This window comes from Manis javanica, chromosome 13 (assembly GCF_040802235.1).
Source record: "Manis javanica isolate MJ-LG chromosome 13, MJ_LKY, whole genome shotgun sequence".
Classification (NCBI taxonomy): Eukaryota; Metazoa; Chordata; class Mammalia; order Pholidota; family Manidae; genus Manis; species Manis javanica.
In genome coordinates this window covers 94,102,872-94,128,351 of record NC_133168.1, presented here as the reverse complement: position 1 = coordinate 94,128,351, position 25,480 = coordinate 94,102,872, and the positions used below count along the sequence as shown (strand labels likewise).

The 25,480-nt window shown below is 51.2% G+C and overlaps 1 protein-coding gene across 17 annotated transcripts in view; it reads right to left on the bottom strand.

Moving 5' to 3' along the window:
• The window catches only part of SMARCA4 (SWI/SNF related BAF chromatin remodeling complex subunit ATPase 4), an 87,156-nt gene that overhangs the window by 52,041 nt on the left and 9,635 nt on the right, over window positions 1-25,480 (bottom strand). For 13 of the 17 annotated variants that reach the window (XM_073220369.1, XM_073220358.1, XM_073220353.1 and 10 more), the window contains exons 2-13: window positions 22,027-22,279; window positions 20,059-20,191; window positions 18,844-19,248; window positions 18,438-18,536; window positions 17,335-17,593; window positions 15,104-15,230; window positions 14,386-14,559; window positions 12,872-13,045; window positions 11,700-11,867; window positions 11,550-11,600; window positions 2,328-2,458; window positions 2,135-2,192 (exon numbers count right to left, since the gene is read on the bottom strand). In XM_073220369.1, coding sequence (XP_073076470.1) covers window positions 2,135-2,192; window positions 2,328-2,458; window positions 11,550-11,600; window positions 11,700-11,867; window positions 12,872-13,045; window positions 14,386-14,559; window positions 15,104-15,230; window positions 17,335-17,593; window positions 18,438-18,536; window positions 18,844-19,248; window positions 20,059-20,191; window positions 22,027-22,248 — 2,001 coding nt within the window. In that variant the 5' untranslated portion in view covers window positions 22,249-22,279. The remainder of the gene's footprint in view (window positions 1-2,134; window positions 2,193-2,327; window positions 2,459-11,549; window positions 11,601-11,699; window positions 11,868-12,871; window positions 13,046-14,385; window positions 14,560-15,103; window positions 15,231-17,334; window positions 17,594-18,437; window positions 18,537-18,843; window positions 19,249-20,058; window positions 20,192-22,026; window positions 22,280-25,480) is intronic. The other 4 variants (XM_073220355.1, XM_073220356.1, XM_073220354.1 and 1 more) reach the window with 2 other exon arrangements.

Here is a 25,480-nt window from a genome sequence, read left to right as displayed (position 1 = left end):
GCTTGATAATACCACATTGTTTTTTTCATGGGAAACCTTCATAAGAGTGTATATCAATCATACCTTAATAAAACAAACAAACAAACAAACAAAAAACCCATGGAGGTGGCAAAGCTTTGTCAGGCACCGAAAAGCCTTTTAAGGCACACTGGCCCCGGTCAAGGGGCAGTAAAGGAGAGAGCCTTCTTTATGTTAATGGGGGAAACAAAACTGCCCTCTGAAACTCCATTTTCAGGCTCATTGGGTTAATTTTCCTAAGGATGCGATCCTGTACAGAGAGGAACGGGGCTCTTATCAGAGCTCTCTGCCAACCAGGGAAAAACTAGAAATCACCTTAACAGCGCATAATTAAATGATTCAGAGAATCAACACAATAAATGAAACCATTTATAATGTTTTTGAAGAACAGATTATAATGGACAAACATGTACATGACCTAATGGTCACAACTATCTAACAATCACTTTGGATGGGAAACCTAATGACTGCTTCAATGAGAGCTAGTGTAACTGAGGACATGAGCTTTAAAGTCCATTTCATTTGGTGCTGGCAGAACTGGACCACTACATGCAAGAGAATGAAGCTGGATCACCATCTAACCCATACACAAAAGTCAACTCGAAATGGATCAAAGACCTGGATGTAAGTCATGAAACCATAAAACTCCAAGAAGAAAACATAGGCAAAAATCTCTTGAATATAAACATGAGTAACTCTTTCCTGAATGCATCTCCTCGGGCAAGGGAAACAAAAGCAAAAATGAACTCATGGGACTACATCAAGCTAAAAAGTTTCTGTGCAGCAAAGGACACCATCAGCAGAACAAAAGGGCATCCTACAGTATGGGAGAATGTATTTGTAAATGACATAACTGACAAGGGGTTAACATCCAAAATACCTAAACAACTCACATGCCTCAACACCCAAAAAGCAAATAACCCAATTAAAAAACGGGTGGAGGATATGAACAGACACTTCTCCAAAGAAGAAATTTCTATGGCCAACAAGCACATGAAAAGATGCTCCATATCGCTAATTATCAGGGAAATGCAAATTAAAATCACAATGAGATATCCCCTCACACCAGTCAGGATGGCCAGCGTCGAAAAGACAAGAAACAACAAATGCTGGCGAGGATGCGGAGAAAGGGGAACCCTCCTACACTGCTGGTGGGAATGTAAGCTAGTTCAACCATTATGGGAAGCAATATGGAGATTCCTCAAAAAACTAAAAATAGAAATATCATTTGACCCAGGAATTCCACTCCTAGGAATTTACCCAAAGAAAACTACTTCTCAGATTCAGAAAGAACATATGCACCCTCTGTTCATTGCAGCACTATTTACAATAGCCAAGATATGGAAGCAACCTAAGCGTCCATCAGTAGATGCATGGATAAAAAAGAGGTGGTACATATACACAATGGAATACTATTCAGCCATAAGAAAGAAAGAAATCCTACAATTTGCAACAACATGGATGGAGCTCAGTGAAATAAGTCAGGCAGAGAAAGACAAAAACCAAATGATTTCCCTCATTTGTGCAGTATAATAACAAAGCAAAACTGAAGGAACAAAAGAGCAGCAGAATCACAGACTCCAAGAAGGGACTAGTGGTTACCAGAGGGGAGGGGTGGGGAAGGGGGGGAGGGAGAAGAGGATTGAGGGGTATTATGATTAGTGCACATGGTATGGCTGGGATCAAGGGGAAGACAGTGTAGCACAGAGAAGACAAGTAGTGACTCTGTGGCATCTTACTACACTGACGGACAGTGACTGCAATGGGGTGTTGGGGGGAGACTTGGTAATATGGGTGAATGTAGTAACCACATTGTTTTTCATGTGAAACTTTCATAAGTGTATATCAATGATACCTTAATAAAAAAATTGCATTTCATTCTACCCGTTTAACTTAAAAGAGAAAGTGGTACATGGCTAGGGGCTAGCATAGTAGACAGCGGAGCTCTCAATCACCAACTTAACGCCTGGCCGGGGCCCCAGCTGCTCCCTGCGCATCTCGTGCCCCACACGATGCCCAGCCAGAGAGGGAGAGGGTCAGTGTGCATGGGTGGCACAATGGGCTGTCATCACTATAGAGCACTGAGGGTCTCAACCGCCAGGAAATGGCCTCTTACCTCCTCCTCTTCTTCTGAGCCACTTTCTTCACTATCAGATCTTGGAGCTACTTCATACCTAGAAAAAATAATAGCATTTTAATGTCTTATCTCTCCAGAACCTACCGAAGCCACTTCCCTTAGCAAATCGGCCTGTTTCCAAATGCAGTCACCCCCAGGCGCCAGCTCCCCCGGAATGCCAGGCCCAGCTCACCCCGGGTTCATCTCCAGCCAGGCCTCCAGCTGCCCGGCTTTGGGCGCGTCCGTGCCAGTGAGGATCTTCCCGCTCTCCACGTGGATCACTTTCACGGGCAGGTCGCTCATCTGGCTGGTCTCGTCCAGAGGCTGAAAAGAGGCACGTGGAACTTGCGGTCCTGTGGGGTCCGTCACTCAGGCATCCGCTAACCGCGCCCAACTGGGGACGTGGCCTCCCAAATCCACACCCGGAAGATGGGTACAGATACGTCCAGGGAGTGTGGTGACAGGTGAATTGTGTATTAGGAATTCGGAAAAAACACGTCACGGGGGTGGGCGGAGCCAAGATGGCGGCGTGCGTCGGAGCAGCAGCCGGAGGCTGGCCACGCCCACAGCAAGGGAGGTTCCTCCACAGCGGCGGGGCAAGAAACAGAGACCCAGTCTACGCGCAACTGCCCAGCACACGCCGCTAGGGGTCGCCGCTGTCCCAGTAAAGGAAGGCCAGGAGCACGTGGAAAGGGTCTCGGTTCTCCCAGCTGACAGACCAGTTGATAGCATACCACTGCATCTATCAACATGGAAAGGCAAAAAAATTTGATCCAGACCAGACTAACCCAGACATTCTCCCCTGAGAAGAAATCTGGGGAGATAGAATACAGAAATAAAGCAATCTCTGGAAGGACTTCAAAGCAGAATGGATGAGATGCAAGAGACCATTAATGGACTAGAAATCAGGGAACAGGAACACAGAGAAGCGGACGCAGAGAGAGATAAAAGGATCTCCAGGAATGAAACAATATTAAGAGAACTGTGTGACCAATCAGAATGGAACGATATTCGCATTACAGGAGTACCAGAAGAAGAAGAGAGAGAAAAAGGGATAGAAAGTGTCTTTGAAGAAATAATTGCAGAAAACTTCCCCAAACTGGGGGAGGAAATGGCCTCTCAGACCACAGAAGCACACAGAACTCCCATGACAAGGGACGCAAGGAGGGCAACACCAAGACACATAATAATTAAAATGGCAAAGATCAAAGACAAGGACAGAGTATTAAAGGCAGCCAGAGAGAAAAAAAAAGTCACCCTCATAGGAAAACCCATCAGGCTATCATCAGACTTCTTAACAGAAACCTTACAGGCCAGAAGATGTATTTAATTCATCTTTATATATTTAATTCAATGATATATTTAAGTCAATGAAACACAAGGGCCTTGAACCACGAATACTGTATCCAGCACGAATATCATTTAAATATGAAGGAGGGATTAAACAATTCCCAGACAAGCAAAAGTTGAGGGAATTTGCCTCCCACAAACCACCTCTACAGGGTATCTTAGAGGGACTGCTCTAGATGGGAGCACCCCTAAAAAGAGCACAGAACAAAACACCCAACATATGAAGAATGGAGGAGGAGGAATAAGGAGGGAGAGAAATAAAGAATCATCGGACAGTGTTTACAAAAGCTCAATAAGCGAGTTAAGTTAGACAGTAAGATAGTAAAGAACCTAACCTTGAACCTTTGGTAACCACTAACTTAACGCCTGCAATGGCAATAAGTACATATCTTTCAATAATCACCCTAAAGGTAAATGGACTGAATGCACCTATCAAAAGACACAGAGTAATAGAATGGATAAAAAAGCAAGACCCATCCATATGCTGCTTACAAGAGACTCACCTCAAACCCAAAGATGTGCACAGATTCAAAGTCAAGGGATGGAAAAAGATATTTCATGCAAACAACAGCAAGAAAAAAAGCAGGTCTTACAATACTAGTATCAGACAAAATAGACTTCAAAACAAAGAAAGTAACAAGAGATAAAGAAGGACACTACATAATGATAAAGGGTCAGTCCAACAAGAAGATATAACCATTATAAATATATATGCACCCAATACAGGAGCACCAACATATGTGAAACAAATACTAACAGAATTAAAGGAGGAAATAGAATGCAACGTATTCATTCTGGGAGACTTTAACACACCACTCACTCCAACGGACAGATCCACCAGACAGAAAATAAGTAAGGACACGGAGGCACTGAACAACACACTAGAACAGATGGACCTAATAGACATCTACAGAACTCTACAACCAAAAGCACCAGGATACACATTCTTCTCAAGTGCACAAGGAACATTCTCCAGAATAGACCACATACGAGGCCACAAAAAGAGCCTCAGTAAATTCCAAAAGACTGAAATCCTACCAACCAACTTTTCAGACCACAAAGGTATAAAACTAGAAATAAATTGTACAAAGAAGGCAAAAAGCCTCACAAACACAGGGAGGCTTAACAACATGCTCCTAAATAACCAATGGATCAACGACCAAATTAAAATGGAGATCCAGCAACATACGGAAATAAATGACAACAACAACACAAAGCCCCAACTTCTGTGGGATGCAGTGAAAGCAGTCTTAACAGGAAAGTATATAGCAATCCAGGCATATTTAAAAAAGGAAGAACAATCCCAAATGAATAGTCTAATGTCACAATTATCGAAACTCGAAAAAGAAGAACAAATGAGGCCTAAGGTCAGCAGGAGGGACATAATAAAGATCAGAGAAGAAATAAATAAAATTGAGATCAATAGAAACAATCAATGAAACCAAGACTGGTTCTTCAAGAGAATAAACAAAATAGATAAGCCTCTAGCCAGACTTATTAAGAGAAAAAGAGAATCAACACACATCAACAGAATCAGAAACAAGAAAGGAAAAATCACGACGGACCCCACAGAAATACAAAGAATTATTAGAGAATACTATGAAAACCTATATGCTTAACAAGCTGGAAAACCTAGGAGAAATGACAACTTCCTAGAAAAATACAACCTTCTAAGACTGACCCAGAAATAAACAAAATCTAAATAGACCAATTACCAGCAATGAAATTGAAGCAGTAATCAAAAAACTACCAAAGAACAAAACCCCCGGGTCAGATGGATTTACCTCGGAATTTTATCAGACATACAGAGAAGACATAATACCCATCCTCCTTAAAGTTTTCCAAAGAGTAGAAGAAGAGGGAATACTCCCAAACTCATTCTATGAAGCCAACATCACCCTAATACCAAAACCAGGCAAAGACCCCACCAGAAAAGAAAACCACAGACCAATATCCCTGATGAACGTAGATGCAAAAATACTCAACAAAATATTAGCAAACCGAATTCAAAACTACATCAAAAGGATCATATACCATGACCAAGTGGGATTCATCCCAGGGATGCAAGGATGGTACAACATTCGAAAATCCATCAACATCATCCACCACATCAACAAAAAGGACAAAAACCACACAATCATCTCCATAGATGCTGAAAAAGCATTTGACAAAATTCAACATCCATTCATGATAAAAACTCTCAGCAAAATGGGTATAGAGGGCAAGTTCCTCAACATAATAAAGGCCGTATATGATAAACCCACAGCCAACATTATATGGAACAGCGAGAAGCTGAAAGCTTTTCCTCTGAGATTGGGAGCTAGACAGGGATGCCCACTCTCCCCACTGTTATTCAACATAGTACTGGAGGTCCTAGCCACGGCAATCAGACAAAACAAAGAAATACAAGGAATCCATATTGGTAAAGAAGAAGCTAAACTGTCACTATTTGTAGATGACATGATATTGTACATAAAAAACCCTAAAGACTCTACTTCAAAACTACTAGAACTAATATCAGAATTTAGCAAAGTTGCAGGATACAAAATTAACACACAGAAATCTGTGGCTTTCCTATATACTAACAATAAACTAATAGAAAGAGAAATCAGGAAAACAATTCCATTCACAATTGCATCAAAAAGAATAAAATACCTAAGAATAAACCTAACCAAGGAAGTGAAATACCCTGAAAACTATAAGACACTCAAGAGAAATTGAAGAGGTCACTAACAAATGGAAACTCATCCCATGCTCCTGGCTAGGAAGAATTAATATTGTTAAAATGGCCATCCTGCCCAAAACAATATACAGATTCGATGCAATCCCTATCAAATTACCAACAGCATTCTTCAATGAACTGGAACAAATAGTTCAAAAATTCATATGGAAACACCAAAGACCCGGAATACCCAAAGCAATCCTGAGAAGGAAGAATAAAGCAGGGGGGATCTCGCTCCCCAACCTCAAGCTCTACTACAAAGCCACAGTAATCAAGATAATTTGGTACTGGCACAAGAACAGAGCCACAGACCAGTGGAACAAAATAGAGTCCCCAGACATTAACCCAAACATATATGGCTAATCAATATACGATAAAGGAGCCATGGACATACAATGGGGAAATGACAGTCACTTCAACAGATGATGCTGGCAAAACTGGACAGCTACATGTAAGAAAATGAAACTGGATCACTGTCTAACCCCATACACAAAAGTAAATTCTAAATGGATCAAAGTCTTGAATGTAAGTCATGAAACCATAAAACTCTTAGAAAAAAATATAGGCAAAAATCTCTTAGACTTAAACATGAGTGACCTCTTCTTGAACATATCTCCCCAGGCAAGGGAAACAAAAGCAAAAATGAACAAGTGGGACTATATCAAGCTGAAAAGCTTCTGTACAGCAAAGGACACCATCAATAAAACAAAAAGGCACCCTACAGTATGGGAGAATATATTCATAAATGACAGATCCGATAAAGGGTTGACATCCAAAATATATAAAGAGCTCACACACCTCAACAAACAAAAAGCAAATAATCCAGTTAAAAAATGGGCAGAGGAGCTGAACAGACAGTTCTCTAAAGAAGAAATCCAGATGGCCAACAGACACATGAAAAGATGCTCCACATCGCTAGTCATCAGAGAAATGCAAATTAAAACCACAATGAGGTATCACCTCACACCAGTAAGGATGGCCACAATCCAAAAGACAAACAACAACAAATGTTGGCGAGGGTGTGGAGAAAGGTGAACCCTCCTACACTGCTGGTGGGAATGTAAATTAGTTCAACCATTGTGGAAAGCAGTATGGCGGTTCCTCAAAATGCTCAAAGTAGAAATACCATTTGACCCAGGAATTCCACTTCTAGGAATTTACCCTAAGAATGCAGCACTCCAGTTTGAAAAAGACAGATGCACCCCTATGTTTATTGCTGCACTATTTACAATAGCCAAGAAATGGAGGCAACCTAAGTGTCCATCAGTAGATGAATGGATAAAGAAGATGCGGTACATATACACAATGGAATATTACTCAGTCATAAGAAAAAAGCAGATCCTACCATTTGCAACAACATGGATGGAGCTAGAGGGTATTATGCTCAGTGAAATAAGCCAGGCGGAGAAAGAGAAGTACCAAATGATTTCACTCATTTGTGGAGTATATGAAAAAAGGAAAACTGAAGGAACAAAACAGCAGCAGACTCACAGAACCCAAGAATGGACTAACAGTTACCAAAGGGAAAGGAACTGGGGATGATGGGAGGGTAGAGAGGGATAAGGGCGGAGAAAAAGAAAGGGGGCATTAGGATTAGCATGTATAATGGGGGGGCATGGGGAGGGCTGTGCAACACAGAGAAGACAAGTAGTGATTCTACAACATCTGACTACGCTGATGGACAGTGACTGTAATGGGGTTTGTTGGGGGGACTTGGTGAAGGGGAGAGCCTAATAAACATAATGTCCTTCATGTAATTGCAGATTAATGATACCAAAAAAAAAAACATGTCATCCATTGACGACAGCTGTTTCTTTGAGGTAGCTGACAAACGGTTTCATTTTCAAATAGGTAGTACATTCACATAGTTCAAAATTTGAGAGTATAGAGTAAGGACTGTCCGCCTGCTACCCCCAGGCCCCCCCTTTCTCCATGCACCAGTATCAGTTTCTTGAGCATCCTTGCAGATCAATCCCATGCCTAGGAAACAAGGACTGGATTCCCCCTTGTTTTACACAGACGACTATCCTGTGCGCATCCTTCTGGTCCTTGATATTTTCCATTTATATTGTACACATTTACTTCATTAAGGGTCCTCATTCTATTAAACAGCTAACAAAAATAGTTAAAAAACCAAAACAACTAACCTCTTCTTAGCAACAATACGGGATTCCTTATTTCTTTTTTTTTTGAAATATCAACTCAGGATAAACATTTCCTCCTTCATTAGCTCTCTGAAATTTCCTGGAGAAAACCTTCAGGATGAGGACGAATGTCTTCATTTAAACCTTTGCTTGCATCTTCCACGAATTTATTCCCCCACCCCCTTTAAACATTGCCCTCACCATCAACACTGCCCACAGGTAGAGAGAGATTCATCTCTGTGCGCCCTCTGAGTGGCCCTCCATGGGCAGTGACAGCAACCCCACGCCATGCACACGGGCTCTACAGACGGTCTCGCTGGTGACTCTCAGCCCCACATGCTCCCTGGGAGCAGTTAATGGTGCCGATGCCCACACCTCCCCACCCCCAGAATTGCTTCAACTGCTCTGGGGTGTCTTAAGACCTCCCCTGGCGATTCAGATGCACAGCCAAGGCTGAGAACAAGGACAATTCGGAGCCATGTGATGCTTAGGCTGAGCAGCCAGTGGTTACCCCACAGAATTCCCTGCACAACACTTCCCTGCTGTGACTTTTCCCTCCAATGCCCCAAATGGCTTACGAGGGCTTTGGACTATAGCAAAACATCAGCCCACATTCTTCCTTAAAGATTTAATATGAAATCACATGAACTACAGATATATTTGAGTTAATCACTAGTCATTCCCTGGGAACCTGGCCTATAGGAAAAGATGTTCATCTGCCATGAATAGCATTGTGTTCCCAATTCAAATGCTGAAGCCCCAATGTTCCAATTTGGAGGTGGGGCCTTTGGGGGACAATTCGTGTTGAAGTCGTGGGGGTGGGGCCCCCATGCTGAGATCGGTCCCCCTGCTCTTGCTCCCGGAGCTCGTCCCCTCTCCCTCTGTGTGAGGCACAGCGAGAGGGCAGGCGGCTGCTCCCTGGCCAGGACGCGAGCCCCTGCCAGGCACAGGCCTCGCTGCCCAATGACTGTGGACTCCCAGACTCCACAACTGTGAAGACATAAAATTTTGTTGTTTCAGCCCCAGCCCGGCTTTGTTTTGTTATGGCAGCCTGAGCCGACTCAGAGAGGATGAAAAGGTGGTGTACAAGGAGGCTCGTTACAACAGGTGTGACGGAAAAAAGGGTGGGACAGAAAGCCACCAACGGGAGGAGGTAAACGGCGGTGCATCAGAGGGCTCAGAGCCGGACCTTCCTAACAGCCACAAAGGGGGGGCAACCTAAACAGCTATCGTTCTCAACAATGAAGTAGGTTTTAATACAGCGACAAAACGAAATGAAAACAGAATGAATGGCTTGATACAGGAAGTTGCCCACGACATCCTGCCCTGCAGAAAAAGTCTAGCTTTGCGCAGGCTGATTCAAATGGCCCCAAAACAAAAAGGTTGTAAAGCATAAAGATTTCTGGAAGCAGAGGACACCCACCAGGGATCAACACGCCCGCTGGGGAAAGATCAGGAGCCACGGGGTTTCTACTTTGCAGGCTATGGTTTACATTTTAGCCACGAGGAGTATTGTGTGTCGCTGATGTTAGTGGCACCCCGATGGTTACTCACAGTTTTCCTCTTTGAAGTGGGACCAAGGAGGGATTGGGGAGGAGGGGAAGGAAGTGCCTTTCACACTCCCCACTTTTATACATCTTTCTTCCAAACGAGGGTATTGAGAAGGGCAGTGTCGGGAGGCAGGCAGGCAGGCTGTGGACCGCGACCTCTCGAGAAGGCCACTTTGTGTGATTCTGGCTTTTGTAAGCAGGCTGCTGTTTCCCATGCTGAATACATAAATGATGAGTAAATAAACAAAACACAAAAGGATGGGGGGAGACCCCCTAAGAGGGGCACAAGCCGAAAACAAATCCCAGTAACAATATTTGGAGCATGTACTCTGAACTCTAGGTGCGGGGAGCCTGCTTTTGCGGAGGGGTACAGGTTAGTAATTATGAGTGCATTTCTTGCGTATCTGGGACTGAGCAAATAAGGAACCACTTCGTGGCCAATGGGAGCCAGGTTTCAGACTGTTAACAGTCTGGAAAGGGGGTCCTGCAGCATCAGGCTGGAATTGGGGGTATCTGTCTTAATACATGTGACTAGCCGTGCAGAAGTGTGTGGGTACATATATCTATTGCCCAATGAGTGGACAAAAAAGCTGTAACATCCAGTACCAATGAGCAAAGTTAAAGTCAGAGCCCGATTATTAAATATTCTTCTCTGATAAAAGGAACCAGGGCTCCTCAGAGAAATGGCTGACCCCAGAGCTTGGGCAGAGAAGACAGGTGGGCCTGGGCCATGCCAGTGCGCCAGGAAGCAGTAAGGAGGCCGTCAGGGGATGACAGGGACACACAGGCACGATGCAGGAGTCAATCAAAGGGGCTGCTATTGGCTCAAAGTGCAACCACCTGATGAGCATCAACACAGTGACAACGGACTAAACCGAAAAAGAATCCTGTGCGCTGGTACCAGGGACTGGCAAACAGGAGCCCCTGGGCCTAAGAAGCAGCGAGAAGAGAAAGCTGTCCTTCCTGTGGTACGCCAACTACAAACCGCAGACAGACTCGTGGGAAAGAAAAATCACCATTTTGCAACCTTCATGGCAAAAGCTGAGACAGGCATGGAGTCCGAATGGATGGGGAGAGCGAGCGCGGGGGATCTGAGGAGTCGCAGCAGGTTTAACAGCCTCAGGAATTTCTCTGCAAGGTACTCCATGATTACAAAAGGAAAAACAGAAACTTTACAGTGGAGATGGCCTGCCACACACCAAGGGATCGAGGTCAACATCACCAGTGATGGAAAAAGCTACGCCATGCACCCCCAATGTGACGCACGGAGACGGGCACAGCATCCCTGCCAACGACACATAACCTGGATCTGATACAAAGAAACATCAGTCAGAGTCACCCTGCAGGCCAGGGAACGTGTGGCCTGAGCCCCTCAGAAATGCCAAGGCCAGCAAGGCAAGGTCAGAGCGAGGGGTTGTTCAAGGTCAAAGGAGACCAACAGCAGGGCCACCACAGACAGCTGCCAATGTCCCCCCTGAGGAGGGGGGGCCGACAGGGCAGGTGGGGGCTCTGCAGCAGGACACACGGGGACTCTTGGTCACAAAGGGCTTTTATAATTTTGAAAGAAAAAAACACTTTTAAAGCTGAAGCAGAGCCAGGCTCCAGGGCCAGGCTGACATTTCCACCAAAATAACACCCCGGCTCCTCACCTCACCATCGGGTCCGATCGCAGGCGTCTGGCCTTCTGCGCTTTCTGCCTTCTGGAAGGAGAGAGAGAGAGAGAGAGACGCTCACTCCCTGACCGGGGAGGCCCAGTCACAGGCAGCGATGGCTCCGGTCCCCCCACAGGCCCAGCATACCTTCTTTTTCTTTTTCTTCTTTTTCTCCTTGGCAACCTGGGCAGCCTTGTGCTGGCGCACCAGTTCCGTGAGGTTGGCCACATACTCGTCCGTCTGCTGCAGGAGGTAGGCCAGGCGCTTGTCCTTCTTCTGGTCGATGAGCTTGCGGTAGCCCTCCTCGTCCTCAGCCTGCAGAAGCGGGTGGTGATGGCGCGTGCTGTCCTGACCCTTTGGCCACTGGCACCCAAGGGGGGCACCCGGAGTCAAAGAGCCCACTGGGGGATATTGTTACCAGCAACGAGACCAGCAGGAGCGGAGCGCTTAGCTCACACCGGGCGCCCTTCTCTTAACTACGGACTCCCGTCTGGTGCTTCCTCAATTCCTACCCAGGGGGGCACCTGCTGGACAGATGTGGTTCTGCCAACAGCAAGTCCTGCCCCCCTCTGTCCACAAACACACCCCAAATCCCAACCCTTCTCTCCACCTGGTCCAAGCCACATCACAGCCACACACACCCAAAGCAAGTCCCTCCGGCTTTCAAAGAATCAACCAGACCACAGAGCTCCCTTCTCCAGCTTACAGCCTCCCGTGGCTCCCCGTCATGTCCAGAGGTGACCCGAAGCTCTCCTGGTGGCCTCCAAGGCCCCAGGCATGGCCCCTGGGATGCTGACCTCACACCTGCCCTGCACCACACTGCCCCAGGGGCCACTTGCTGTGCTTCCCAATGGCTCTCCTCTCGGGCCGCTGGGTCCTCCATCCCTGGGAGGCACGTCCTCCCTCTCTCCATACTCCCGGGCCATGCCCGCCTTCCCACACCACCCATCGCCCTCCTGCCCTCGTCCTGCTGCAGTCTCTTCAGTGCCCTCCGCCATCCGGGACTCTCCCTCAGGCCAGCACAAGCCCCTAGAGGGTAGGGGTCGCACCAACAGCGGCTCTCACAACCAGGGGGGCGCTGCCTGCCTCCGGGGGCACAGCAGCCAGCTAACTTGCCATCACTCTTAATGGTCAGAGTGACCACAGAGGTCTGAGGGCAGGTCTTCCGATTCCAAACCCGAGCCCTTTCTTTCTCGCTGGCCCACATCTAAGTGAGCAGCCAGTGACAGGGCTCAGGGCAACACTAGGTGATCAACCCCGGGTCCTGCGCCACCCAGCACACACTCAAAAGGACATGGGTCACAAGGGCGGAATTTTACCATGAGCCTCCGCATTCTCTCTTTCTCGATTCTTTCATTCTCCTTCTTCTGCTCCCGCTCCGTGTTGGCATGGTACGTGGCCACCGCCTTCGTGAGTTTCTGGATTTTTCCCGTGACGGATCTGTGATACTCTTTGAAATCCTTAGCGTGCTGAAGGATGCTGTTGAGGTATTCCTGTGGGGACACATGCGTAAGACAAGACTGGCTGTTCCACAGGAGTCACTGTAACACAGCCCCGACTAGACGAAACTATGAAGGTGCTTGTCTGAAACCAAGTGGGTGTAACCATGACAACCCAGCAACACTGTCTGCCCAGGAGGTTCGGCCTCCTCTGTGTAAGGGTGGAACTCAGCGCTGGGGAGTGTGGGAGAAGGACCCTCCCTCGTGCACGACACACAGGGACAACCTGGCACCAAACATTAACCACTTCAAAATGCTCCTGCCCTCCATTCACAGGGCTGGGAATTTATTTTAAGGAGACAGAGACTGGCCAAGAGAACTGCAGTAGGAGAACGCTTATCCCAGAAGTTGAGAATACACTATGTGCCCAAATGGGGAAAATGGTTACATAAAATACTAGATGCTGGACACACCCTGAGATGGGATATAACTCTGAGACTCTGAGATAATTAAGAATCATCTTTCCCCAATGCTTAAAAACAGGTCAAGGTACATGTGCATGATGATGTATTTTAAAGGCAGCTACTTAACTTTTGATTACTATGTATTTAAAAGATACAACTGGAGTGATAAATACCACAAGGCAACCAGTGGTTAACGCTGAGTCAACTATTTTAAACTATACCAGTAATAGATATTAACTGGGGGAAGGCTTTAGAAAATGTCAATGAGAAACAACAGACGGAATCACCCCCATAGCCTACTTGAGAGGTTTGGTCTCCTTGACTCTCCCTGTAAAACGCTGTCAGACCACCCCTTCCTCGGAACACTCCCTAGTTCCCACTTTCCTCATAGCAAAGGCCCAAGTTACCCCCTCAGCCCACAAGGCCCTGCACGCTCTGCCCATCACCTCCCCGTCCTCACTACCTCCTCCCCTGCCCCCTGCTCCCCCTACTCTGGCTACTCTGGGTTCCTTGCCATTCACAGAACACACAGGCACAGTCCCACCGCAGGGCCTCGGCACCTACCTCTCTACCCGGAAAGCTCTAAGCCCACATATCCACGAGGCTCCCCCCCTCGGGTCTGTGCTCGGTCTCACCTCAGCCAGCACTCCACAGACCACACTATGTGAAAAGCCTCTCTGTCACCCTCATCCCTGCCCCGCGTCTCCCATACCTTATCCCTTCCCAACGGTGTATGTTCACATGATTACAGCCTGTCTGCCCCCTATCATTTGGTTTGTCCACTACTGTACTCTAGGTGCCTAGAATCCTATTACGATGAATAGAAAAGAAAAACGGGACACTGAGATACAGAACACCCAGGACTCCTCGGTGTGAGAGCTGTGACCACCCAGGCACCCGGGCCTAGCCGCACAGGGCCCGGGGACGCACCTGGTGCTTCTGCCGCCGTTTGCGCTCCTGCTCAATCTTCTGCTGCTTCTCCAGCTTCTCGGTGATGCGGGCCTCGCGCAGGGACTGCCGCTTGCTGCGCTTGTAGGCCTTGGCATTGAGGGCTGTCTCCAGGGCCGTGTCCCTCCGCATGCACACCACCACCTCCTGCCGCAGCTTTAGGAAGGAAGAGGAAAGACTGGCCATGTGCACAACTTCATCACATCCGCACAATGGGCAATGGGCACAACCAATACCAGGAGCTCAGCAGAATGCTGCTTCTGGGAATATCCTTTCTAAACGCTGTCTGGTGAGAGCCTGCGGGCAGGGCGAATATGGGTGAGCAGGCTGCCTCTAGACGCCCTGCAGAAGGTCTTGCATGCCTACAGGATTCCCTCAACCACACACAAATTCTTCATAAGGGATCATCTGACAGTATGGCACCCTCAGAAACGGACCCATTACGTCTCTGGTTTTGAGCCCAGGACTGCCACCTTAGGGAAGACTCACCCTTCCTCATCCAAGAATGGCCACAGTCCCACCACTGAGCGGGACACAGACAGGAAGGAGGGACAGTGAGCTGACAAGGGTGGGAGGGCGCTGCCACAGTTAGCAGTCGAGGCACATTTAATGACTTCCCTGCGAGGGGCTCTTTGAGTCTGGGCATCCACACTGGCAGAAAGGGCCCTTCTCTGCAGGGACAGGCTGCACCCGCGCCCACCTGCCTCTGGAAGTTCAGCAGCCTGAGGGCCTTGAGCTCAATGGTCGCTTTGGTTCGCAAATCCCCGGCCAGGGACCCGGGAAGGTTTTCAAGTTCCTGGATTCGGTGTGCGATGCGAGCCTGCAGCCTGGGTCACAAAGACAGAAAGCAGCCAGGTGAGAGAAGGCCCTGTCTGCTCACGAGGAGCCAGCCTGGCCCTGTTCTTTCACGGTAGTCTCGGGAGAATCCATCCCATGGGGGAGGCAGCCACGGGTGCGGAGATGGGAGATGGCTCAGAAAAGGGTGCCAGCTGCAACACAGAAGCCAAGGCTCAAAGGGCCCAGCAAACAGGAACACTTACGGGGCACAAGCTGGCTTAGGACATTTCGGCAGCGTGAGCTAGCTTCTGCAGTCAGGTGAGGTGGAATCTCAGCCCAGCCCTGGGCCTCTATTTAGCCGGTAGGGGTTTGGGAAAAAGCCTCAGAGCAACCCTACAGACTTGGTTTGAAGTTCCAAAGGGATGATCCCCTTTCACAGCAGTTCACACACATTTACTAAGCGTCTACTGTGTGTCAGGGACTAGCCAGGTTGCGGAGCCTCAGCATTAAATGAGACTAACAGAGCTGTTTGCTGCTCTCATGAAGCTCACAAGCTTAACAACAAAACAGGCCATGAAGTAGTTAGAAAATTAAATATCTACAGTAATTTCAGAGAGTATCAAGTATTTTAAGGATGGGCTGGGGGGTGGGGGTGGCGGAGGTGGGCAAGGCCTCTATAAGGATGTGACCTCAGGAGTGAGGCCTAGATGAACACAAGCAATCATGCACAACCTGTGCAAAGGCCCTGAGGTAGGAACATCTGCCAGGTTAAACAGAAAAAGGAACAGGGAGATTGGAGCAGGCAAGGACAGAGCCTTGGGCAGGGGCTGAACAGAAAGGGGTTTTACTGGATGGATAATGGATATCAAATGGGAGACTGAGCCTAGCAGCTTTAATGGAAGCTAATTATAAAGAGAGACTTCTAAAAGCTGGGTGGAAAACAGACCGCACAGACCAGAGAGGGAGCAGGAAGGCCGAGGAGCAGGTGCAGAGCTGGTGGCAGGGCCGACAATGGGGGAAAGGGAGCTGAAAGGATTCAGCAAGGGGGCACAGGGAGTGAGGGAGGACAAGCCAGGGTCAAGGGGCTGCAGGGGCTGCGGCCCAACAAGCTGCTTGCTGTCAGGTGCACAGGAGGAGACAAGAGGTAAAAGTGGGGATCGTGTGAACATTAGGACAGGCCACCTTTAAGCTGTCCAGCTGGAGCTGGAAGGGAGCCATCTGGGTACAAGGACAGCACCCTAGGGTCACATCACACCTGGAGGCGTACGTTGGAGACAGTCATTAGGCAAAATGTACCGACACATCTGGGGCTTTATGGTGAATAAGGCAGAGCCTCCCTTCATGGAACTTACATCTACCAAACGAGGCTGCCCTGAACAAGTGACAAATGCCAAGGGGGTGTGCACGGTGCTCAGGGAGCGAATGTCAAGTGCCCCCAGCAATACAGGACACAGTGATTCAGACGTACTGTGTGCAAGGCATCTCACACAGCACCTGGTGCCCAGAAGGCCTTGGCAAGGCCACCAGCAACTAGTGATGTTCTGAGAGTGTTCCCCGCAAAGCTTGCCAGGTTGTGTTCTATGCACTGTGCCGGCAAGGAAAACGGGCACCTTCATTCCAAGGCACATCCATATAATCTCTACAGAGGGCAGTTTTGCAGAATCCATGAAATGTCCCTGCCCACAACCTCTGTGCCCACACAAGGCCACACACCAGAGAGGTACAACACGAGCACACGTGTGAAATGAGAGCCATGCAAATGTACTTATTATGACATCGTTTTAACAAAAGATTAGAAACTACCTAATGTCCCTTCAGCCAAGGACTGGCTGAATAAATTACGTGCTAGCCACTGAGCAGAATACTATGCATCCAGAAAAAAGAAAAGCCGACTCTCTCTACCAATAGAGTGATCTCTAAGACACACTGCTTTGGGAGGAACAGCGCGCACACTGTGTACAGCTTGAGGGCCATCCGGCTGCTTGTACCTGCCCACTACACAGTTCCCCAGGAAGGACACTCGCCACCATGGGGACCCGGGGCTGGGCACAGAGGCAGTGATTTCAGTTTGCACACAGCAGTGCCCTTCAGCGCCTCACCAGCGCACATCATGGGCTGCCCAGGGGCAGCACCCACAGCCAACAGCACCCTCACCTGTACTCCCGCTCCTGCAGGATCTCCACGGGGTCCAGGCCCCGAGGTTTCTGGATTGGGGTGATGCGGCTCTGCTTCTGGTGCAGAGGCACCATGGGGGCGGGCTGGGCCGGCTGCCCCGGCGACTGCGTCTGGGGTGGCATCACAGGGGAGGCGGCAGGCGGGACGGCGGGGGGCGCGGGCGAGGGGCGGCCTGTTGGCTGCGGGGGGATCAGCTTCTGCGGCGTGCTTGTGGGGGCGGCGGCACTCGCCATGGGTCCTGGCAGGGACCAAGCAGCAGGGGCAGACAGAGCATTGAGTCCCGGGTTGATTCCAGGCGGAAATGAAAAGACTGCCTCGGGCTCAGTGCCCTGGGCTCAGTGCCCTGGGGCCAGACACTCTCGCCCCCACACCCTGCATGGGCCCCACCTCCCCACCTCCCCTGAGCTGCGATGCCGCTTCTCACTCACGGGCCTCGCTCCCTCCCGCCTTGAATCTCACTGGCTGGGGATCTGGGCACACCTGCCCCTCCCTGAAGCCCCCCACTGACCCCAGCACAGGCCATGGGTCTGCCCTGGCTATGCTGTGGCTTCACGGGGCCACGAGGTTCCCGACTTATGTTGAGTCCCAGAGCCAGCGGAACCCTAATTAAGCAATAGCTCTCCCGTGTCCATCATTAAGCCTCTGGCTCCTAGAGGTCGGGAAGTCAGCTTGTTTGGTCTACTGCTCTGACCCAAAAGACATGGTCCTCAAATCCTCCCTGACCACTGTCTTTCACACAAGACAGAGGCCCCAGGCAGTCAGGAGGCGGAGCCCTGAGCCGCCCTGTCACCCTGCCGGCCTCCCACAGCATCTGGGGGCATTCTCAAGGGGGAGGGGGTCAGATGTGACCTCCAGACTCGGAGATGCCCACCCTGAAGGCCCATGTTTGTGGCTGCAGCCAGGCCTCCCCACTGCCTCTCACCTGAGTCACACAGCAGACTCGTTCACTGGTACTCTCGTTGCTGGTTCAAAGAAACCCCGGGACCCTCTCTGTCTGACCAGGCCCTACCACAGGCTCCGCACATGCAAGCTGGTGATGGGCATCAGGGCACAGATGTGTCACCAAGGCAAAGGGAACGTACCTTCAGGCCAGGGCTTGGGAGGCCCTCCGGGGGGCTGGCCCGGCATCCCAGGGGGTACACCTGAGGGTCCTGGGGGGGGCATGTTGGGCCCGCCCATACCTACACACAGGGCGACAAAACAAGAGGGTAAAGTATCCTGTGTTTATACTTGCACCCACAGCCCTGGCTCCAGGGCACACGAGGGGCACACCCAACAAGCCCCTCTGTGTGGGCAAGGGGGGCTGGAGGAAGCTAGAAGAACAGCATTTATCAGACAGCAGCCCTGCCGGCCTGAGAGCCCTGAGTGGGGGGTCTGGGCAATCCCCAGGTGTGGTGAAGCCCAGGTCTGCCCATCACTGCTGCCCACACACCAGTCAGTTCGCTAAGTCCCCTCACCACCCCGAGGGCTGCAGACGGCGGGCCTTACCGTGAGGCCTGCTGTAATTTGGAGGTGCCGGTCCTGGACCTGGGCCGGGGCCAGGCCCAGGGCCCGGGCCAGGTCCTGTTGCAGACACAGAGGGTGGAGGTAGTGTTGGCATCTGCTGCTGCATCCCAGGCATGGGCCGCTTTCCCTGCACCGCCATCTGCAGGTGGTCAGGGAGGGGTTGCCCCCTGGCCAGCATCTTGTACGCCATGATCTGAGCTCTCAGCTGGTGCAGCTGGTTCTGGTTAAACGGAGTTGGGCCCCGGTTCTGCTGTCCCAAAGCCTGGGGGTCGGCACTATCCAGCGGGGTCCCCCCCGGCCCGGACGACATCTGCGGGCCTGAGGATGGGCCGCTGGCTGGAACTGGACTGGAGGCGTGCTCAGAGCCACCCAGGGGTGAGGGGTAACCTGTGGGAAAAAGGGGACCCAGGTGGACACTTGGCACCACGTCATGGGATTTTTAATAAGGCAAAGGGGTAACCTTTCCACTGTGCTTATACAGGCTCCTCCCCAGGGAGGGAGGCCAAATGACCTGGTTGTCACGATTCGGTGAAAGCCACACAGAGGGCATGCGCTGGCAGCCTGACTGGTGGGCTTGCTCGGTTGGGTTGGTTTGGCCCAACTTTCAGCCAGTGGCTGATTGCTGATGCCGAGACGTCACCCAGACCCAGCATCTCCTGGCCTGCCCTCCTGCCCCTCGGGTTGGTGAGCCCCACTCCCCTAACTCCCGTCACCTGGGGCGCCCCAGAGCTTCCTACCCCGTGATGAGAAGCCACCTACTCCATCACTGTTCAAACTGCCCTGCTCAGAAGAGCCACCTGGGGGGGCTTGTTAAGATAGAGCCCCACGTCCTCCAACCCAGATTCCACCTGGGCAGAGCTGGAGGGGGCCCAGGAATCTGCATTCCTAACCCACTCGGGGTGGCCCCGGGGCTGCCAGCTCTGGCCCAGCCCCTGACTAACACCTGGCGCTCTGCGTGGTTCCGTCCCACCAGTGTTCTCTTCCCTGGGGCTGCCCGGAGGCAGGGTGCCCCAAACAGAGCACCAGCCCAGCCTGAGCCCAACAGCCCCCCAAGGCAGGGTCGGCCATGGGACTAAACTGTCCTAGGCCCTCGCACAATCCACCTGCGGAGACCCAATTAGGAAAATGGCCTCAGGACTCCTGACGGGGGTGGGGGTCGGGGGGACAAACACAAGAAGGAAGGGGAACAAACAGTACCTTGAGAGTGCTGGTCCATGGGGCTTGGCGGGGGCCCCATCCCCGCGTGCCCGCCCGACCGCATCCCCATCCCCTTCATCTGGCTGTAGCGGGGGTCATCGGACATGCCCTTCTCGTGCATGGACTCCATTGGCTGTGAGGGGACGACAAGAAGGCTGGATCAGCAAAAGGGGGAAGGGGAAGAGGCCGCGCAGCGATGCATCGCCCGAGAGAAGTTCAAGGTCACCGAGCTTGTCCACCCAACATGGCCACGCCGTTAACTGAATCACCGATATTAGGTCCAAGACGTGCTCCTGGCACCTCCTGAGGTGTCAGGCAGATGCATGAAACAATGTCACCCAGTGGAGGGTGACCACCTGGGTGCCAGGGAAGGGTGGGAGACCATTCCAGACGGCCAAAATCCCTCAGGGAAGGACACAGGCTTCCGGTCAGGAGGAGTTTTAGCCGGGATCCCGGGATCCCTGTTCCCGGTCACAATGAGACTTGGTGACCACCCATCTTGGGATCAGGGACCCTCTTCCTTGGGAGACTGAAAATCAGAGGGACAGAAAGAAACTTCTGCCCAAGTATGGTAACCGTATATGTCCTCGCTGATCCAAGCTCAGCCTCCTGCTGGCTGGCAGGGAGGGAGGCTGACTGGGGCATGGTTCTGTCCCTCCTGAGAGCAACATCACACCTTTGGGGAATGATGACACCTATCTGCCCTCCTAAGGCTCAGCACTAAGAACGTCCCCTGCAGGAATGGCTGATTAAGGGGACAGTTTCTAGGACCCTTCCAGGGCACTCCGCTAGGCCCCGGTTGGGACAGATGTCCTGCTCTCTGGGAACACAGTCTAGTGTGTGATCTGGCAAAGTCAGCCATAGCTCAGTGTGTCCCACGAGAGGAGGAAGAGGAGGGCCTGGCAGGGGGCATGAGGGCCAGCTTCCTACACAGGGAAAGGGTGGGGCCCTCGCGATGCTGACCGGACCCCTAGGTGCAGGCTGCCCTCTGCTCCCACTCCCATGGACCAAAGAGCTGTCCGACGGGCTTGCCACCCCTGGGGCAGGAGTTCTGTGCAGGTGCGGGTGTCCCGTCGCCACCAGACCCTAGTTTCTTCCCCCCTCATAGTATGCCAGACACATGGCCGGTGCCTGACAGACGTGTGGAACGTGAATGATTCCAGGAGGAAGACACAAAATGGGCAGAGAGAGTGAGCCTGGGGCTGTGATGGAGACGCTGGCCTGCCAGCGTGTATCTCCGCGGGGGGCGCTGACAGCTTCCCAGGAGGGAGGCCACAGGACAGGTGCTGCACTGCAGCCTACAGCATGCAGAGATGGGGAGGGCGGGGAGGGCCAGCAGCGAGTGACCGCTTCTGGGATCCCAATTCCTCACCTGTAAAGTGGCTACAAGAACCCCCTCCACCCGACAGGTTCGGGGGAGACGGGGGAACAGGGTACAGACACATGGACGGCCCTGGCAGGGAGGCTGGACTGGTTAGTGGAGACCGTCGCCCCCGGCCGAGCCGTCTGCCTCTTCCACGGGGGCCTTCCGTGGTCCCCGAAGCTGGGGGATGCCACCTTTTCCTTGAGATGCTAGTACGTATAAGGGGGCATTTCCTTGTTTCTCCAGCTACCTCCCAGGAACACAGAGGGAGGAAAATTTTTTGTTCCTAGAGGTTCCTTTCCTGTCAGTGGCAAAAGCCTGCATGATCAGCTCAGGCACAGGACAGCGGGAGCACACAGGGCACCTACCACCCTGAGCTAGGTGGCGAGCAGGGCAGTCGAGTGGAGGACAGCACCTGCTGGAGCCACCTGTTGGGATTGGGACATTTTAATCATCAACGAAAGGCCGCTTCGCAGCAACATTAGGGCGTCTCCCCTGCAGAACACCTCGCTTGGGAGATGCAGGGTGGTGGGACGGCTGCTGGCTTATGCCTGGCCCCGAGCTCAAGGACCCAGCTGGGCAGCGCAGGGGCCCGGGCGCCCTACCTTGTGCATCTGGTGCATGTTGTCCTGAGGGTATCCTCCGGGCCCCTGGGTTGGGATGGGGTGTCCTGCCGAGGGAGGCCCCGGGCTGGGCCCCATCATGCTGTGGGCGGAGCCCGGCGAGGGCCCAGGGCTAGGGCCCAGCATGGCTCCAGGGGAGGGGCCCGGGCCCGGGGAGGGGCCTGGCCGAGGAGTTCCACCCAGAGGTGGGTCCGGCGTGGACATCTTCACCCGAGCTGTGGGCAGGGGTCTCCTGCTGGAAAGAGGTCCTGGTCAGGCCGAGGGTCCCCGCCACCGCCTGGGCGGGTCAGGACTCATGAGGGAGGGGCCCCCAGTCATGTCGGGAGCACCATGGCATCTCGGTATCTCAGACAGGCGATACATCCGGCGTAGGAAACCGAATCCAAGTGCCCGGGGAAGGGCTGGGCCGCGGGAGGTGGAACAGTCAGACACCGCCCCGCCGGGGGCTCCGCCTCCCTTGCTGGGCAATCACAGCAAGAGGCCGTCTCGCGGCGGTGCTGACACAGCCCTCAGGCTCTAGTACTTGTGCGCCTTCCCAGTCTACAGGAAGGAAGAGCAAGCCCGCGGCTCGGTGCCCTTGCTGGCAACAGCACCTGACTGCACCTTCAGGTATCCAACACGTCAATGTTGGTGGCAAGCGACACTGGTTTTCCATTTAAGGCACTCAGACCCAAGTTTCCTTTAAAATGAAAGAATTTAAGTTTAAAAAGTAGGTTCACTCATTGAAAGCAAGGATTACATAAATAGTGGTGAGCCAAAAGCTAAAAAGAAATCCAGTGATGATGGTCGATTCCACCTGCTATGACAGGACTGTGCGCTGACACATTTTATGAATGCTTTCTACAGTAAGGGTTCAGCGTTCGGGTAACCCTTCATCGTTAACGCAGTCATCTGTGGCCTGGGATACAATTCTAACCGAATGTCCTCTCTCATGGGGATGGAGTGATACATTCACAGGGCTGGAATCCGGAAAACCTGAGAATACGGAAATTGAAAGCCACCCAACAGTGCACCAGCCAGAGGGGAAGGGCTTGCTGGCCCCGCACAGGGCAGGAAGTAACAGTGCCCTCCTCACCCCCTCCCCCCGGCAGGGCAGGTGATGGTGTGTGTGGGGAGACAGCTGGGGGCTCCTCAGCGGCCCGGAGAGCCCCCAAGAGCCACAAGGACGGAACCAAGCCACCCAAGGTGGGCCATCTGGGGGCAGAGCTGCCCTGGTGTTGCCACTGGGACCCTGTCACCCTTCCAGACTGCTCCATGCCCACTCAACAGGAGCACTCAGCACATTCTAGGCAAGCTCTTCCCCACAGACTTGGACTTGTGATCCCTGTAATCATTTAATAGTCTCCAAAACATGAGTTTCAGCGGCTCCCTTCCCTCATTCTGCCAAGAATGGCCTTAAGTTTAAGTCCAGGCCAGGCCCTCTCTCATTGGCATGTCATAAATCTGGTTTTTGTTTCAACGGGCTTTCTGGTTTTTGGAATGCATCTCTTTGCTCCTGAACTTTACTGGCACTTCTGGTTCTGAGGATAAATTTTGTTAAGAGTAGGAATAAAATTCCCCTCATTAATTCTCTTGATTTTAAAAAAAAGTCTTATTTTGAAAGGTGAGTGTACTTTCCTAAATAACAGATCAAAAGCCCAAACTTCTTCATTCCCGTTTCCTGGCTAAATAACTGGAGCAGAGGATCAGAAACCCCCGCGGGGCAGGGACTGGCGGCCAGCATGCTGTCCTCTGCGCACCCGGGCTTCCTGCGAAGCTCAAGAGGCCTCTGTGCTGGGCCTTCAACAAACCTCCCAGGAGACTGCAGGACCGGCGGCTGCTCACAACCCCTCCCGCACAAACCCAAAACCCAGTGAGCTCAGGGGAAGTCAAACTTAAAAAAACAAAGCAAAACAAAAATTATTTTGGGAGCAAAATCTGCCCAGATTCAACTCCACGTGAATGTGCACACATTCTGCTACAGAAACAGGATCCTGTCTGACCCCCAGATGCTGCCCACACTCGGCCATGTGAGCGGACTGTGTCTTAAATTTCCTTTTCTATAATGCTGATTCTGGAGTCTAAAACCTCTGGCCCCAAGGTTTGTCTTCAGGGAGGATGCACCTGCAGTGACACTCCTAGGGTGGGAAAGAGAGGGACAAGGATGCAGCCATGGCCGGTGGAGAACGCTGACTGCCGAGGGCTCCCCTCTGGGCCCTTCATGGCCGCAGGCTCTCCAGGCCCACACGGCACTGCAGTGAGGTGGCCAGGGCACGATAGTCCTGCGAACGTGAGACATCTGAGGGCTCGGAGTTCCTTTCCCACCTGGGGGGTCTCTATTCCAAGTCAAGCCAAATGAAACTTACAACAAATAAAATCCACGACACCTAGGGAGCATCACCTCCTTACCTAAAGGCAGATGTGTGGGCGATCAGCCCTGGAGGTGTCCTTGGAATGATGGCTCTGCTAAAGGTACTTCGTACTTAGTACCAAACCTTCCCTCCTCCCACCAAACCTCAAGGTGACGCTAGGAATGAACTGCCTCCACTCACACCAGTACTAACTTCATGGACGACACGCAGAAGCTCATCAGAGATGCTGGAGGGCATCAAAAACGACTTTGGTGCCCAAACATGGGATGCCCGTTTTTGAGGGGCGCAGGGTTGGTTACACGACAGCCTTGTAAAAAATGGCATCTGCTTCAGAAGCTGCCGCCTCCGAACTGTCAGGCTGCTGTAAAGCAAGTAAGCACGTGGAGCCACTATCAGCAAACCTGTTTCTGGATTGAAAGCTCAGACACACGTGGGGAGTGACAGTAGTGGAAACACAAAAAGCATGGACACATGCCAACCCATCCCGCGTGGCACAGGCGGGCGGGGCTCCGCCGAACACTGAGGCACCGTATCAGGGACGCGGACACGCACCAGCACACCTTCAGGGTCACAGTGGAGGGAGCAGTGGCTCTCCTGGTCCTCAGGGCAGTACTGAGGAGGGGACATTTTATTTGCTTGTACTGAGTTTTCAGCACACCTGAAGTGCCCTGGCTGTAGGGGTACAGCTGGATGAATCCCAGCCCAGAAAAAGCACTTCCAACATTCCAGAAGGCACCCTCGGCGCTTCCCATTAAGACGGCCCTCTCAGGGCGAACCACTGTCCTGACCTCACTGTAGATTGCTTTGGCCTGTACTAAACTCATCCGAAAAAAGGGGCTGGAGATTGAGTTAATAATCAATCATGCCTACATTACAAAGCATTCATAAAAACTCTCAACTCTGGGGTTTGGGGGGGCTTCTGGGTCCTTCTGGACCTCCCCTCAAGTACCTCTACATCTGTACCCATTACAATATTCTTTATAATTAAATTGTAATTTTATTATATTACATATATAAATATATGTCATATACAATGTAAAATACAAATATTTTATTATATTATATTACATATAACAAAATATGTA